At 34.5% G+C, this 19,210-nt stretch overlaps 1 protein-coding gene across 1 annotated transcript; it reads left to right on the top strand.

Moving 5' to 3' along the window:
- Positions 1 to 1,338: 1,338 nt before the first annotated feature.
- On the top strand, positions 1,339 to 18,981 carry LOC149419245 (membrane-bound acylglycerophosphatidylinositol O-acyltransferase frj-like). Its single transcript, XM_089637746.1, has 7 exons — positions 1,339 to 1,438; positions 9,258 to 9,541; positions 11,156 to 11,307; positions 14,365 to 14,576; positions 14,704 to 14,886; positions 15,180 to 15,315; positions 16,692 to 18,981. The coding sequence occupies exons 1-7, from the start codon at positions 1,365 to 1,367 to the stop codon at positions 16,914 to 16,916; spliced, it is 1,266 nt and encodes a 421-aa protein (XP_089493872.1). The 5' UTR covers positions 1,339 to 1,364; the 3' UTR covers positions 16,917 to 18,981.
- Positions 18,982 to 19,210: the final 229 nt, after the last annotated feature.

The following is a 19,210-nucleotide window of genomic DNA, read 5'->3' as shown; positions in this document are numbered from 1 at the left end:
TTAGGTGGCAATCACGCATGCACATGCGGTCATAAATGCACTTCTTCCAAATTGCAGTAGTTAATATACGAAATAAATGTTGGTCCTATTTGGCTCAGTTGTCGCGGTTGACTCCAGTTCCTGGGAAGGAAGGTTCAATACTTAGTCAAACTATGTCAAACATAATCATTAAGTTATTCCAAAAAATAAATATTCATCCTAGTCTTGCAAAAAAAGTCAATAGATGTCGCACATTAAAATAAAAATAAGATATATTTATCCAAGACACTGTCTAGATTGCATTTAGTTTAATTTGAATCATGCGATCATACATCAACATAGCAGCCGATAAAAATGTGCGAAGAAAAAATGAAGATAATGTTGGTAGTTCTTACTCGAAGTATGATACAGTTAAATATGACCGAAGGACATTGGGTCCCATTAGCAGTTGACCGTATCTTTTCAACAATGAAATATGTTTATTTTATTTTAGCTTTAAAAGACATTTCAAAAGTTCACAGTAGTTAAATTTAAAAGTTCACAATAGTTAAAATTAGATCCCTTGGGAGGAAGGTTCAGTCCTCAGTCAAACCAAAAAAAATAAATTTAAATACAATTATTAATTAAAACAGACGTACTATGGAACAGTAAGAAAACTATATTTTTTCTATTTTCTTTAAAATATCAATTTTAATCATTCAGTTTAATTTGTATTATAATTTTTTGTTACTGCGTAATCTCTATTATTATGTTTATTACATTCCTAAACACCTTATTTCATTTTATTTTATAAATTTTTTTTTTAAATAGAACCTTGCAATAACATATTTTACAGTAATCAATGTGAATCAAAAGGATTTATTTAAAAAAATCGTATTAAGCGTGGTCAGCGATCCCGAATATTAACCAAAGTAATTAATCTTTTTTACTTCTAAAATCTTGTAGAATCACCCTCCAAAGTTAGCGCACTTTACCTCTGGACACCCTGTATTAATAAAGTAATTTACCTGAAAGTACACCTGCCTGAATTCTTGACACATCAGTTCCAATTTTGAAAATTACCACTTTAATTAAGAAAAATATTATATTATGGATACTGTGAATAGTTCTTTATTGCTTGTTTGAAACGTTCCGATCAAATTTTTTAAAATGACACTTTTATTCAAAATAAAATCAGAGTTCATTGAACTAGAGTTACATCACAGACATACCCATAACCGAAAATAGTATATTTAATGATATGTGATTTTATATACTCTTTAGAATGGATAAATTTCCTGGTGTTGAGTATGTGGGCATTTGCGTATTACCAGAGGACAGTGATCGGGCGAGAGGCCCGGAAATGGACCTCCACCCTTTGCGGACTGGTGATCACAGTACTTTCCATGCGCTCTCACTCTTGGCACCATATTTTAATGATCATTGCTGCGATCGTCCTCATGAGATCGGTGGGGAAAAGGTGAGTCTTTTATAAAAACAATAATAATGATTGGATTATTTATATAGCGCCGTTTTCGTGAGTAAATCACCCTAAGGGCGCTTAACAACTTAATTTATTCCTTTCACTTAGGCTTATTACTTTTGGCTTATAACTAAGTTTCATAACTAGTGACTTATAACTAGTGGCTTTTAAATAAGATTAATTTCGAGTGATTTACAACTAACTAATGGCTTAAAACTATACATATTTTTATGACCTAGTGGGTATTTACACAAAACCGCTGTAATATGACTTGAAACTACGGCTTAAACTAGAGATTTACGACTTACATATTTACGTTTACAAATATATATTGTTATGATTTCTGCCCGTGGTGTCGGTGGTCAGGTATAAAATATTACACAAATAGTTTACGTATAATAAATGGTTATTACATTAAAGTCGGTAGTCAAGGAGAAAAATCACCTGGACTGAGTAATCAAATACTACTGAAAAAAAATACAAATAAGGTCATTATTCTGGATACGACAAGTTGAAAAGGTGAGTCTTTAGTTTTGCTTTGAACTCAGATAAGCTGTCGATCTTTCGTAAATGTGAAGAGAGTTTGTTCCAAGCAGTTGGGCCTGCTACTGCAAAAGCCCGGTCTCCAAAATTGGTATTGGGATTGTGCATAGGTACTGAGAGTCTACCTATGGCTGTTGAAGATGCTGATCGAAGGGTTGCTCGCCTAATATTAACATCATTTGTAATGCACAGTTCCGACAAGTAGTGTGGCGCCATGTCAAGTACGGCTTTGAAAACCATCCAGCAGAGTTTGAATTGGATTCTCTCAGGGCACTCAAGCCAATGAAGGTTCCGCAAATGTTGTGAGATGTGGGAATATTTGAAAACACCGGTTATCAGCCTTTCTGCAGTATATTTTAGGGAGACTTGCATATATTTATTTATTTATTTTATTTTATTTGGTACAATGTTTTTTAAATTTCAAAGTTTTCCAGTAATGTTGGCCCCACTGGGTGGCTTGCCCGTGCTGAGGCCTTCATTTTATAATATGAAAATATATTTTTGTTATTTGTTTTTGGGGTGTTATGCCGTGTTGCGCTAACTCCTTCTTTAGCCAACGTTTCGGACAGCATTGCAGTGTCCATCATCAGGGCAGATGTGTTATTTAATAATTGTAATTAATAATTTTAATAACTGTGGTCTATTTTCCAAAAAGCTTATAATCCAGGATAGTACCGTTCCATTTATTCCAAATAATTTTATTTTTTTATTAAGTTAGTGTGTGAAATACTATCAAATGCTTTTTAGGGTCAATACCTGACTATATGTCAAAGAATGTTAGAATTAATAGTGCAGTTCATTTATATCCTACGAGAAACTGCAACGATTTTAGGCTTCCTAAAACACACTTATCAGAAACACAAAACAATATTTATTATAAAGGTTTTGAAATGTTCAATGAACTCCCGGTAATTGTTAAGGAAGCTAAAAGTCTTGCAGTTTTTCGTGGATTATGTCTCAATGTTGTGAAATCTAAATTTTAGTATGTAAGAAGTAAATAATATTGTAGTAGTCATAGAAAATAATATATTAGGTATGAGATGTAAACTCTTATAACTAAATAAAATATACATTAAAAAAAATATATATATATATTCCAATGCATTTTTCATTTAAGTCTAGGGCGGTATATATATATTTTTTTTTATTTTTGCAATAGCATCGTGGGTGCTGGTGTTTTTTTTTTTGAAACCATACTGTTTAGAATTAATAATTTGATGTTGTTCTAGGAAGGACCAGATTTGATTTTTTACATTTTTTAAAATATTTTTGATATATTTGATAAAAGGGATATAGGGCGGTAATTTTGTGGGTCGTTTTGGCAGTCAGCTTTATAAATCGGTGTTATTATTGTTCTTTTGTAATTATCAGGAAATACACCTTTTTTGGCTTGTACTTATTATATGAGTTAGGGGGTAAATTAGATATTGTTTCATTGTTTTTATTACGTTGTCATATAACGGGGAGCGGAACCCCCCTTTAAATCATCGATAATTTTTCCGTCATCAGTTTCTGTTATTTTGTTGAAATTATTATATTGGTGTTGGGAAGCGTGGGGATTCTTTTTATTATTGTTGGGACATGTTTTGATGGCGTTGGCCAGATTTTTTCCAACATTTGCAAAATAGTTGTTTAGAATATTACAGCATTTTTTGGTGTTAAGATGGACACTATAAGTTTTTTTCCCATCTGAAATTTTTGATATACAACTGTTCTTTCTATTCTTATTTATTATTTGGTTTATTGTAGTCCATATTTTTTGTTATTGTTTTTAGCATCTAGAATTAATTGGGAGTAGTAACTGTTTTTCGTTTTTCGAATTAAAGTTGTTAAGATTTTATATGTTATTTTTATATCTTTTATAATAAGAAATAATTGATTTTTTGGCAGTCGGTTGATTACCTGATTTGTGAAGTTTAATGTATAACTGCTTTTACTAATCCGATAGTGATGCAGGGTTTCATTTTCTTTGTTTTTGAGTTTTGATGCAAATTTTTAATTTCAGAGGCATTTAAAATGTGTTCTGATATATTTTTTTCAAATAATGATGCACATTGATTGGCGCACTTACTGTTTATTATTTCAGTCGATTTTTCTGTTATGAGTGATTTTTCTAATAGTTGGTATTTAAATGTGGTTTTTGTGGTACTTGATTTAGGTAGGTTTTTAGTTTTATTTTTTGTTTCATAGTTAAAAAAGGTTGCGTGATGATCAGTTATGTTTATCATCCAGATTGAAGATTTGACATTTTTTTATATTATTCAGGTTTACATTACACCAAATATGGTCTAGACAAGATGGCGTTTGATTTGGTACTTCACGGGTATAGTTGTTAATACACGATTTGAAGTTAAGATGAGTCATCATGTTCAAGAAGTTATTTTTTTCTATAAAATTATGGTTATTAGAAATATTTATGTTAAAGTCACCACATATAATCGTAAAAATCTTTATTAAATTATTCAGGTATAGATAAAGTTCGTTTGTAAAATTCGTTATGTTTGATTTTTGTGTGCGGTATATTGTTATGATTCTCTAAATAGAATTTTTAAATTTAATATCTATTTTTAAACAGTTGACAAATTCAACATTTACTTCTTCTGTGTTTATAACTTCACAATTGTCATGTACAAACATAATTATCCCACTATTTTTGTTTATAGATTTTTTAGTTGCTATTCCTCGGTAGTTGGGTAGCGCACTTATGCATTGATCGCTGTTTGAGTGTGTTTCAGTTAACCCTATGCACACCTGTGATGTATTTAAATTATTAATATTTATTAATGATTCATCTACATTTCTTGAAATACTTCTTATGTTCATGTTTAGCACTAGAAAAGTAGAATCCCTATTTTGACACCATTTGTTAATTTCGGTAACGTTTTCGCATATTTCTTCTGTAATGTTATAGTTTTGGTCTATTTTTTTTGCAATGTAATCATCCATGTTAGTTGTAGTTGATTTTTTCCTTTGCAAATTGTAACATTTTTATGCGTTGTTTGCACTCTTCATTGTTTGCTTCATGATTTGTTAGAAAATAACTGTTTTTCAAAAGATTGTTATTTGTGCAGTTTATGCACTTTGGGACTTCATTTTTGCTATTACAGTCTCTAATGCCGTGATCTCCAGCGCAATGAGGGCAAATAGGTTTTTCGTTAATTCGTAGACAGCGCGTGGCTGTGTGGCCGTATTTCTGGCAGTGGAAGCACTGCATTGATGGGTTGCAGTCTTCCACCTTTATTTGGGAGAAATCCAGGTTTACTTTTTGCTTTTTTTTGCATTCAGTGCATTCGATAATAATGTTTATTTGTTTATATTTTATGTTGATTGTTCCCTTTATTTTAATTTTTCTTCCACATATAATGTTTTTATGTCTTCGTTTTGTAGGATTAAGTCATTCATAAATTCTGCATTATTATAATTCTCGTCGACTCCTTTGAAAATCATACACCGACTTTTTTTTTTAAATCGCCCACGTTTATTCCTTCTAGGTTCATTTTTTCGATTTCGTTTTTTTGTCTTGATCCTATCTACTTCTTTATTAAGGTTAATTATAAGTTGGTTTTTCGATGTTTTTCTGATGCTAGCAATACCAACGCCAGTGTTTGATATCTTTACGTTCCAAGTTATTATTTCCTTGATGTCTTCTTTTTCGTTTATTGACCTTATAATAATGGGATATAAAACCGGGGATTTGTGTTGCGCGCTAACTTCAGCGTATGTTTTTACATTTTGATTTGTTGTGATTATTTTTTCTAATTTTTGACTGTAATTTGCATTATTAATAATTATTTAGTCTTGCAATTGAATTATTTTATTTTGTAGTTTTAATTGTTGACATTTTATTGCTTCTTCCAGCTTTTTTATATTGTTTTCCAAACTTTCTTTTATTTTCGAGTCTTTTACAGTTGTTATTTTATTAATATCGATTCTTATGTTTTCTATTAATTCTTCCATATTAAGGTCCGTTCACTCGTTCGGACGAGTGGTTGTTGAATTTATTAATATCAAATTACAATAAGAAATAAAAGTTTATAAAAATAAAAATTTATTGCCGGCACGCAGTTCAAACCGAGATGCGACAGCTATTCGCTTGAATTGGGCAGGTACGACGCATTAACCCACTAGACCACGGCCCTTGTATGCAGTTCGTGAAGTACTATTGTTCAGAATTACCCCCTAATGATTGGTCCACACCGAAGCTAACCTTCCAACTTCAAACGTTTGGACGATCGTGTGGAGGGGTAGTTCATGCGTTGGAAGTTCGGGTTGGAAGGTTGGTGTTTGAGTTGGCCTGGGATCGCCTTCGAGGCGATCGCTACGGCCAACTCTATGGCCAACCCGCACGAACCGGCCGTCCGAGCTGTCCACACATCTCTGCGAACGGCAGGCAATCATAACAAAAGTGACATTTGCGTATAAGTGACGTTTACGTATTATTTTTTTCGCGCCAATCCGTTAACACATAATGGCAGAGTGGAGTAACGGTTTAATATTGTCGGAGTCGGATTCGTTCAAACGTTCGGAGTTGGAGGGTTGGCAGCAGTTTCTCCATTGAGGCCACCACACGATCGGCCAACCTTCCAACTCCGAACTAAGTTCGGAGTTGGAGGGTTGGTAGCAGTTTCTCCATTGAGGCCACCACACGATCGGCCAACCTTCCAACTCCGAACTAAGTTCGGAGTTGGAGGGTTGGCAGCAGTTTCTCCATTGAGGCAACCACACGATCGGCCAACCTTCCAACTCCGAACTAAGTTCAGGGTTGGAAAGTTGGCGTTGGTGTGGAAGAACCATAACACCCTGTATAATCATCGGTATTTTGCATAGACAGTGCAACGCCGACCGCTGAACATAATAATATTGGTAGCAATGTTCACCTTGTGTAAAGGTTATTAGCCAAATAATCGTGAGTGATATCAACCCTTTTTATATGAATAGCGGCTTTACACGACACATGAAGATTATCCGTCTCGTGTTTATTTATTTATTTATACATTTTAGGAAAAGTTGACAGCAAATCTTTAATTATACAATGATACAATAATAATATAGTTAATTATGCCAATTATGAACTTTCCACTGATGAATAGTTAATGGTAAGGTGTACAATGTCATGGAGATGTTCTCTTAAATTAATTTCTTGTTTAGTTAGAAAATATTAAAATAAAGTAGGGTGGGGGGGAGGACGGGGAAATATAGGATAAGGAATAAGAGGCAAAGGACGGGAATATATAGGAATTGAACTTCTAGTTTGAGTTTTGTTGATTATTGAGTTTTTTTTTATGTCGCGTAAAGTCTAGTTAAAAATGTCAATATGGTAATAATTTAAGTTAAATGAATGTGTGGATCTGTAGATAAATGAGTTTTGTTTGGAATTGGTCTTATAATGAGGGAGATTAAAAGTAAGCGACTGTCTGCTGTTGTATTGGGAACATGGAATAATAGGCGTTGTAGAAGATCAGGACTATCGATTAAATTGTGTGTAGTTTTAAATAACATTACCGAATCTGCTATATTTCTTCGGAAAGTTAACGTCTGTATATTGAAGAGCTTTGCAGAGTCTTCATTACTAATATGAGATCGAAAAGAGCGGAAATTAAGGTACATTAAAAATCTATTTTGAACACTTTCAATTCTATTTTTATGTATTGCATAGCCTGGGTTCCACACGTGTGATGCGTATTCAAGGATACTACGAACGTATGAGAAATACAGTGCTTTGAAAGTAGTAATATCTTTGAATTGTTTACAGGAACGGATTATGAAACACAGCATAGAAGATGCGTTAGTGACTACGTGGTCAATATGTTTATTGAAATTCAGTTTACTATCAAGTATAACCCCAAGGTCCTTAATTTCTGATTTGGTAGATATTGGGCCGTTCAAGTATTATGTAAGCACTATAGGGGGGCAGGGGGGTCTTTGCTTTGCTTCTTTTTGATGACATGGGGGGGTGGGGGGGTCGAGATAGTGATTACGTCAGCACTGCTCAGCAGTAGTTACTTTTTTTACACATTGGCAACCTTGAAAACCGAATACATATTCGGGGATTCCCACAAATAATTAATACGTTTAGGTACTCGCTTAAAAAACAGAATACATTAACAGAAAAATGCATATAGGTACCAATTTTTACGTAAGCATGGGAGGGGGGGGGGGTAAGAGCTTTGCTTACTTTTGGTGACAAGGGGGAAGAGGGGGTAAACACTTGTAATAAATCTGCTTACGTAATACTTGAACGGCCCCTAAAGGTTGATGATTAATTGAGTATTCGTGTATAAATATGTTTTTGTTTCTAGTAAAGCGTACGATGAAGCATTTAGATATATTTAATTCCAGACAATGGGCATTAACATACGCGCTTGTACAAACGTTGTAAATCCTTTTGCAGCTTGTGACAGTCTTCGATTGAGTTTATAGGTGAGAAGATTTTCATGTCATCTGCATATAGGATGGTCTGCGAGTATAAAAAGCAGTGACCAATATCATTGATATAGATATTAAATAGTAATGGTGTTTGTAATTTTAGTTTGGAATGATCTAAAAGATGGCGGTAATCCAAAATACAGTAAGTACATAATAATTTACTTTTGAAAGAAGCTATAACTTTGTGGTCATCCATTATATTTAAAAAAGAACCACTAATATATTTTATTAACGCCGACCGGTTTGGGAAAAACCGTTCCTTCCTCTTGCCCTGAGGAAGGAACGGTTGTATCGGAATATTTTAGTAGTTCTAACAAAGTAATATTATTTCATTTAAACATAATAATTTCTTATCTTTTATCATTGAACGACTATGGAACCCCTGACATTTACAAAATTATCAATCCGTTTGGGTTTGCAGCGTCTTTTAAGGGTCTTGACTTAACTTTAACTAGTGATTCCGGACCTTATTTGGAGTAAAATAAATATGTACATATATGAAATTGACATACATAATTAAACATTTGTATATAATTTTTGTTTCCTGTGAAATTTTTTTTCACACAAATAATTAAAATAAATTAGAAGTTATTCCAGAGATAGGTACCGAATGATGGGTTGGGCGATTACTGATAAGTGACCAATCGAGATAACATGCGGAATAAATTATTTTTTGTTTCGTTTTGAAGAAAAAATATTAAAAACAGTCACCGTATACCAAAATTTCACTTACATTTTTTACTCCAAATAATTTCAGGAATCACTGGTTAAAGAAAGTCAACGTACGTCGAAGTACGTACCTTAACACCCTGAATATAATAATAATATATTATAATTATTTTTTCAGAAAGTGCCATATCACCACATTGGCATTTCTCTTCACTTACCAACTAGTTTTCCGCTTGATCGTGTCTTCAACAAGACTCCAACCTCGTGCAGGCAATATCCAGCAAATGCTGACTATCCTCAAACTAGCCGGAGTTGCGTACGACATCCACCTCACCAACAGGGCCAAAGGCAATGAGGCAGAAGGGGAAGGCAAAAGGGACAAACATGATGCTGAAGAACCCATAGACCCCAGCTTCATGGATCTCTTCCATTTTGCTTTTTCTTTTGTTGGAATGGTCGTCGGTACGAATTTATTTAATTATTTATACTAGGTTTTACAGATGTTCATACTTACGTGATAACAATCCTATTATAAAACTCAGTTAATGTACTTTTTTTTAGTTCCCATGAGCACTTAGGCCATAGGCCCATTGTACTATCTCCCATATTAACTCATTCCTTTAACAGTCACCGGTCCCTTTTATAATGTTCACCAGGGTTGTTATCGGATTTGTGGCTTTGTCTTTTGGTTCCACAATGTGGGTTCCCAGGTCTCATCTCTCCTCTCCAATTTCCCTTGGTTCCCCGAAGGCCCCACAAGGGAAGACTCCACTCCCCGTTGGTTCCCTAAAGGCCCCACGACGAGAGAGTCCACTCTCTCTTGGTTCCCCGAAGGCCCAACGAGGGAAGAGGGCCTAATCTATCCTCTCCACTCCCCCTCGGTTCCAGGCAGGCCCCACTAGGAAAGAGGGTCTCGTCGTTCTTCTCCACTCCTCCATGGTTCCCTGAAGGTACCAATAGGAAAGAAGCCTTCGTCTCACCTCTCTACTCCTCCTTGGTTCCCTAAACGCCCCACGATTGATGAGGGTTTCGTCTCTCCTCTTCACTCCTCCTTGGTTCACTGAAGGCCCCACTAGGGAAAAAGGAGTTTTCAATTGGTCCATTTTTTGTCCCATGGGTACCTAGGTAAATAGAAGGTCGACACCAGCAGAGCCCCGAGTGCTGGAGTAAGGTCTAAATACTCCGAGATGCGACCCTGTTTCTTGGAGGCACCGTTCGTTCGACTGTTCCCCAGGTCATTTAGCCAGAGCACGGTAGCTCACATCTTAGCTTGAGATGGCTATTGCAGGTAGTGTTTTCACTCCCTGATCGATGGGTTCGCAACACTCCCCACACTTAGTTAATGTACAAATACGTTCAATAATTTCATAAACCTACACAGTCAAAGGACACATAATATCTATTTTTTGTTTTTTTTTTAATTTTTATTCTTTCAACTTTATGTCCGGGTTAAATCTTCCCCACAGGAAAAACTAAACCCTTCCACACACATTTCCACAAATGATCATCTAGTCAATCCACATTATGCAAGTGCATTATGTAAGCATAATAAATACAAAACAATACAAGAACAACACGTCAAATCACCAGAGATCAAATGGGAAAATAATTCACCGACTCCAGATATTTTCATATCAGAGGGTTCGGCTCGGTAGAAAATCTAATTGGACCTATAAATCCTACTGATCCCTGAACATAAATATTTAAAAAATCTTTCGTATATGTTTTTTAAAATGTCCATATTATATTTTTTTAGTTAGATTTTATAATTTTATGATATTTTTTGAATATGGTTTTGTGCAAAGATAATAGAAACAACGGAGATGGGCAACGAACCATTATTAGATTGAAACTCGACGTACAAGTGTCGCCAACATCATTCAACCAAAGGAATTGCCATAACTTTGATTGGCTCCGCTGCAACGCTTTAATAATCCGTGTAGTTCTTAGGTCGGTGACAGTCGGCACGCTTCCATGCCATACCTTTTCCACTAACTGACTTCACGTACATTAATATGCGATCCCATGTTTGTTATTATTAAAAGGTACAGACGTTTTTAAATATGTGGATTTCAGGTCCAAATTTACGATTCAGAACTTGGGACGACTACCTTAATCTACCTTTCTGCAACAGCTGTGATTCCAGAGCCCTCGTAAAATACCTGGTCCTCCACTCGATCCCACAAGTGATAGCCTTCGAAACCATAGGCTATTTCTATCCAATCGAGGTAAATATATTGTGTTTATTGATCGACATACGCGGGGCTGTTGATATAAGGGCTGTTCACAAGTTCCCCTTTTGGTCTGAAGTTTGCTTTTATTTCGTAATATTAGCGCAATTAGAGCCAAAACTCCGTTTACTTGCTACCATCCCTTTGAAGAGACTTCTCATGCGATCGAAAATATTCACTGCTCTTTGAAGTTTTCTATGTTATGTAAATTACATTTGTCTTTAAGGCGCATAGTGCACGGGATGAGTTTCTGCACTGTTCTAATACGTGATTTGCCGTAATTTTTGTGATCTGTGGGGCACAGGTGTTGTTGTAAGTTATGTGAAGACTGAAGACTAGCAGAGCAATGCACAAATGCACTCAGGAACCGCCTCTGGTCCCAAATACTGCGGTGGGATGGTCATGTAGAAAATATGCCAGATGATAGGACCCCGAAAATATATTGCGTAAGGTTTTGACTCTTTTTATCGAATTTATATAATAATTATTCAAGTATATTCACGATATATGAGATTTGGATACTATGAACCTCGAATGGAAATTATATTTTTGTTATTGAAGACTTCTTGTGGAATTCATAAATGTAAATCAGGGCTTCATTGTGTTATATGAGTCGAGTTAAGCTGAGTTTTGGATCAAAGTCATATTTTTTATAAAAACAGCATCTTATCGCAGTCATCTTTGTTGAAACAAATTTATCTATTTAAAATAGAATTCCTAGTTTTGGAATAAGGAATTTGAGTAAAAAATATATCACTTTAAAAAAATATATTCATTTGATCAAAAACACCGATTCTGAATATACATAAGTATTTTTACTTTCAGAATGAATAAGTCGTTTGTTAAATGATGCACTTCTTTTCATGTCAATCCTTTTCTTTTATAATATTAAAAAGACGACGACTCTTTGTCACAAGCTATTCATTTCAGAGTTAGAAAATTTGAAGATAGATAATGGTAACAGAAAACACAAAAAGACATTATCATGGTAACATAGGAATCTACTAAATTAAAGTGACATCTGTTGACAATATTATATAAATCTTTAAAATGAAACATCGTTCTTGAAAAATGATTTAAAAGCATAGACATATGAATATTAGTAGACCTGCCCTAAGTGATTAAAAGCGTATTATCCCCACTCCCCATACCGGTTCCATTGAGCCGGCTGGGCTCGCGTATGGCCTCAAATGAAATTTGAAAACGTGACGTCATCATTCTTGTGCGAACTATGGTCGAGGCATCATCGGTTCATTTTACGAAATAACACGGCAAAATTTTGACTTGTACTATGAAAACTGGTAAAAATAGATGTGAAAAAAGAGAATAAACCCAATTGTCGTATTACATTCCATATATAAGCATTATTTTACTTTATTTTAAGCATATTCACATCGTATAATATGAATCAGTTGTTACTATCACATCGAGAAACGTCTGGACGCGAAACACAAAGCTGGTTGGTTGCTGGGAAGTAAATTATGAACATTTATAAAAGTGTCTTAACTAAATACTCTGAAACTAACTACGACTCTGAAAATAGAAGCTGCCTTACTTTGCCGAATTTGGACTTCGGAAATTTGTTCATAACGTGGCGAGTAATTTGCGCTCCCATGTAAAAATGTCTATTCATTCAAAGCAGATTTTACTTTTAAGAAGTAAATGGTGATATTATAATGCGAGATGCCTATTTACTGTCAGATTGATTTATTGACGAATCACAGTCAGCTTCACTCCCTTCGTTCTTCAACAGTTGATTTTACCCCTCGCCCATATCTTCTCGTCTATTAATTCCTATGTCTGTGTTTAAAAGGTTTCTGTGCATATGCTCCATGATTGGTCGAACAAAATCTGATGTCAAATGTACTCCGTATTAAGTTTGTACAACAAACATCTCTTTTTGTTACATGCGAACTTTGATAATAAGAGGGAGAGGTCGCTATACAGGTTTTATTGTGTAGTTAGGCACGATGATCTGAGTTTTTGAGATGATTTATTTAATACATAACAAATTCTAACGTAAACAATTAATTTTAAAGTGTACTGGAATTTTTTACTAAGGAATAAAAATAATCTCGATAAAAAATTAACCAACCACAGGGGGTTGAGCGCACGGATGACGTCACGCACCCACCCGCTTCTTATCGCTCGGATTGCGATCTTTTTGGCGGGCTCAAAAATATAAAATTTGGAAAAATAATGTAACCAAGAAAAGTACCTAGTAAAAAAATACCAGTATTTAAGATTAAATGTCGATGTAGATTAAAAAAATAGACTCAAATCCTTATTGCCTATTAGATTCTATTCCAGGAGTCAGGGAAAGTTTTTTGGCTATCACACCGAAACATTTTTTTGCTAGACGATTTTATCCTATTATTGTTTATTGGGAAAAAACAGATTGATTTCAAAACATGGCTTAAAAAAGACAAAGAGGCTCACTAAACTGAGGACTGATTTAAAAACTTTAGAATTTGAACACGGTAAGACGATAAGATTGAATTTTTTGCCACTTGACGTCGGCCTCTTGTTTCGATCTATACAAAAAGATATCATAAAAAGCAGGCTATTTTTTATATTGTGAAGCTCAGGCACAAATGCGTTTTTTTCGATTTTTCCGTAAACATCTCTTTTTGCCACATTATACTAAATCCGGAAAAAAGGAGATTCTATGCTGAAAAGATTTTTTTACTGATACGAGGTTTATTTTTTCTGGACTTTTAAAAATAGATAAAGAATAAAACTGCCTGATTAAACTCAAGGATAAACTGTGTTCTACTCGCTGTATAAAGCATTTATAATATTTCTTTGTGAAATTTTCAAGCCAATACACAATTTAATATTGCATCACCTGAAAAAAGATTTTTTGTGATAAGCTCTTAAATATCGGCCTGATTTATTGAGAATAACCTGAGATTACATTTTTTGACCAAACTGGAATTATTTAGACCATTCCCCAAACCCCACATCCTTTATTCAATTTATTCAAATTCATCTTTTCTGATCACACATATTGTTTCTAAACGACATCAATTCTCTCCTATTGTTTGTGTCCAGTACCTCTCGACCGCCGAGTTTGCCAGCAGCCATTTCCTCTACAAAAACTACTTTAACTTCCTACACCTCATAAGGCTCAAGGCATCACTCACTTCAGGCCTGCTAATGGTGCAAGCCATCGCCAGCATCGTGGGTGTAGGTGCCTACCCCAAATCCCTCCGGAGCGAGCCGTGCAATGGACCCACCAAAGACTATAGCCACCTCAAAAATATGTAAGTAAGGATTCTTTGGGAATAGCTAACAGTAATGTCATTGCGAAGCCATGACGTCACACCCGACACGCCATAGATTTGGTACTACAAAGTATTATGCTGTTGATTGTACCTATTTCTTTTGTAGAACACAGGATGAAGCAGATAAGCTGGAGTATGATTTCGAGACGATCAACACTCAGACTCTGTACGAGATCTACTGGACGCCCTGGCATAGTGACTTCTGGAAGTTGTGGAATAAGAACATCCAATACTTCATGGGGAGGTATATACACAAGGAACTATTCAAGAATATTTCAACCAAATATCGGTGAGTAGAACTGTTGGTAAAAATGTTATGCAAATTTCCGGAATGATATTTTATTTTGTTAATTGGGTAGTTCGAAACAGTCTCGAACAGGGCTAGCGGGTTGTGCACCTCTGTTGATCTATTGATCGTTTTTTCCCCTCTAGATACACCATCACTGCTTTATCGTCCACAGAGGGTGCCCAGCATAAATAAACCACTCTCGTGCCCAGAGAACTATTTAAACTATTCCAAATTATGTAATGGTTTGAAAAGGAAAATTGTTATTTGTAATGATGATGCTTGTCGTTTTTCAGTATTTTGGCCACACTGTTGTTCTCCGCAAATTGGCATGGTCTAGAACTGGGTAACTTTAGCAGTATGCTATTGTTTGGTGTTTATATTCTGGCAGAGAAGCCATACCACAAGATGTACGAGTACACAACCGGATGGGTATGTCAAACATTAATTTATTATATTCATGCTTATTCATAGAAGGACCCAGTGCTGTCTTCTGGAGTTCCCGAAAAATTGTTTTTAATTATATATCGTCAGCAATATGCTTTTAAAGCATGGGTAATGAAATTTTTTGTTGTTTTTCACTGAGAACTGGATCTCTGGATCACGTGCGATTATTTTTACTTTCGAACAACTTTTGTTACAGCCATTTCCATTATTCTATCCCATTAGTGTTTATTTTTTTTCTTGTGGTGTTTCTTATCGGAGGTTGGCTATAGCTATCGTCAGGGGAAACTTCACCCTGCAGGGCTCATATTTAATTTTTAGTCAATTAAAACTGAGCACCTCTCTAGAAAACAATGGCTTGTAGTATATTTAGATATTTATAATATATATCTGCAATTTTAAAATGAGGAAATTTTAATCCACTTTGGTGATTGTATATGTTTTTTGTTCATTAATATAGTACCTACATATGTGTTGGAAATGGCTAGTTTGGTTTCTAGTTTGGTAAAAAAAATCCTAAATGATGTCAGTAGCTGAAAGTGCAAAACACTGCCACCAAAAACTAAATAAATTCATATTGCCGCGATTGAAAGGAATTTCAAAGTCAACATGCTAGCTCCCTTTAGCGGCTAGAGTTGTTGAAATTGCCACCATTTCACTGGAGTTGGACTTATTTTTAACATTATAGGTTATTTTGGTAGCAGTGAGTGATTTATTTATAGTCAGTAGTGCCAACCATTGCTTAAATGACAATTTTACGTCTGTATAGGAATAAGGACATTTAATAAGAAGTATCTTTTTTTAATTTCTTGTTTTTTTATTTAAGAAAGCCAACATATTTTTTTACATCTTCAAATAATAAACTTATAAACAATACAAATTAAATATAATTACAGGTTTACAAGTAAATATAAAATTATAACAACAAACTAAGGGTCCAGTACCCGTGGGCTAAGCATATATATTTAAAAAATACAAAATAATATTTAACCAAATTAAAATAACATAGGATATAAGAACACAAATAAATTAATGTTATCCTACAACTAAACTGAGCAAATGTTTATTAATTGAACCACATGCAACTAGGAACTCTGTCAATTTATTCGTTAAAGGTATGCAGGCCCGTTTTTAATAGGAAAATGAATAATTTTACGAGGTTTTAATAAATTAACAGTATTCTAATATATATTCTATATATATATAGAATATATATATATATATATTTATAATTTATTATATATTTTAAAAAATGTATAAAAATATTTCTTTCATATATATATCTTACTAACTTCAAAACCTGATGATCAATGTTATAATGTTATGATAACTTTATCTATCTAATAAAAAGTATGTTTTTCCAGTATTCCGCAGGCTTCCTGGTAGTAATGTGGACCATCCAGGCGCACATCTGTAGTCACCTGTGTATATCTTTCATAGGTCTTAAATATGAAACCATTTTCCTCCATGCAGCGGCCATGAACTATGTTCCGTACATCTCACTCGTATTATTCTATTTGTTTGGCAAAGTCGCTCTTCCTTATGTGCAAAGGAATTATAAATTAGAAAAAAACAAGTTATTGAATTAACGGGGTTAAAAATAAATTGATTGGTATTGTTAAATAGTTTTAGAAAACACAATATTTAAATTATATGTGATTTGGTTTATGTATTTTGGCTTCCCTGAGACACTGTGAAGAGGAATAATTGTCTCGGGGCGCATATCGAATACCTTTGATATCTCCAGCCAGACTCTCTCGACCCATCACCTTGCACTGCAGTGGGAGATTTGGATTCAAATATCCTGCACCCCTGGATACACTGTTTCCTTGGTTCTCACCCCTTGCCTTATATCCTTTTCCTTCCCAGAACTTCCTCTCATTAAAATAGCCACCACATATCATCCCCGAAAATGACACAGGCCCTGAGGGAAGTTAATGGAGTTAGTAATTTATCGCAGCCAAGAAGTGTATGTGTATTTGCAAGGAAGAGTATTTTTAAAATTTATGTAAAATATCATAAAAGTGTCACTGATGAATGTTATCAAGTTATTGTCTCAATTTGGAAGACAGGTTTGGGTACAACCGTCCCAGGAACCAATCATTGGATAACCAAAACCCCTGCCATAGGTCACCTTCAGTGGCTCGCTACATTTGGTGACTTCGCAGGGGTGCCCAGATATCATGGGGTGAGGCTCGAGGGAAAGTCAACTCAGTACGCACTAGCTGTACCTCTTCTTACACGTTCTTAACTTCCAAACCATACTGGAGGAAATTACCAACAGACAGAGGGGGGGAGATTATGGATGCAGAAAAAAGATTTTTTTTTTCATAGCAGTTTGGATAATTTTTAAATTTAGGTTTAAATTCATGAATATTTTTGATAATAAATAATAAAAAAATGTTGTTACATTAAGTTATTCCAAGATAGAGGTAGGTATTTTGAATATGCTTGGAGTTCAATTTTATAATTTAATTTTAAATCGTACATGTAGACATTTCACAGTTTCCGCTGGAGACCCGTACTCGGTGCACGCTTGTAACCAAACAAACCACCCACCTTGTAACTGACTAAAGCCCGTGATAACATCTGAATGTTGCTAATTAGTCCCAAGTAGTTGTCGATATTTCTAATGCTGGTGTATATTCCAGTTATTAATAGGAAATTGAATAAAAACCCTTGTGACTTATCGGCTTTGAAAAAATGCAAATCCTTCTACAAAATGCGTATTTCTTATAGACATCATAGACAATGGAGACAAACCACGTGACAGAAGTAATGTTCGCTAAAGTAAGGTAAAGGTTTGCAACGCAGTCCACTGTGGGACCCTTCTGCCCATGATCTGAACGTTAATTTTTAAACAAACTGCCCGGCATAGCGACACTAAAATTCAGTGAGGTGGGTGTAAAAGTGTCTAACTAGTGTAACAAAATATTCAATTTTGAAAACAAGCCTGAAATATTTTTATCGATTTGGGATTTGTAGTTAAATTTTTTATGCAACCTGAAAAAAAAACTAGTTATTTGTAAGGAGACACACTGAATATTAATATTACAATGCTATTATATCGGGGATTATTAAAAATAAAAGACTGTTGACTCAGACCTATGACGTTTATTGACACTCGCACACTTGTTATAATCTCCCACGTGACGCATCAGGACTGCCCACATGGCCATACATAACATCCTTTCCTCCTTTATTTTTTTTTTATTTTCAAACAATTACAATACCAAATAAAACTTAAACATAATCACTATGACTAAATCTGACAGGAGGTTTCACCAATCTGCCAGCCCTAGTTACTACATCAGTTTTCCCACTAGTGCTGGGTAAAGGCTCACTATCATTTTTATTTTCTTGACTTCCCAAGTCATACCATTTATCGGGATTTTCATAATTTGATTTTAACTTAATGCAACTTTTTTTTATTTGGTTAACATGGACCTTTTTTACCTCTCCTCCGATTAAAACAATTAAATACACCCATGAACTTAATTTTAACTTAATAGTTCCCTGAACCCATTTCATAGGACCTTTCAAATGTCTTAAGTATACCAATACATTATCATTTTCCTCATACTCTGTCAATGCATTTTTACTTGATTGCTTACTTTTATTTACATTATTTTCTTCTGTCAAAACATGAAGAGGTGTACGTGGCTTATACGAAAATATTTTAGCCATAGGAGACAAACCCGTGACAGAAGTAGGGGTGGAACGATAAGTATACAAACAATCTATTAGACGTTGAGCTGGTGACAAAAATTTAGAATTTTTTGAAAACATAAATTTAATTAAAATCTTTTTGAATGTTTGAACAGATCGTTCTGCTAATCCATTTGACTCGGGATTATATGGTGGAGAAAATAATAATTTAATA

This window comes from Hesperophylax consimilis, chromosome 12, assembly GCF_061612785.1.
Source record: "Hesperophylax consimilis isolate HC1 chromosome 12, BYU_Hcon_1.0, whole genome shotgun sequence".
Taxonomy (NCBI): Eukaryota; Metazoa; Arthropoda; class Insecta; order Trichoptera; family Limnephilidae; genus Hesperophylax; species Hesperophylax consimilis.
Note: the sequence above shows the minus strand (reverse complement) of the source record. Positions and strands in the feature narration are given on the sequence as shown.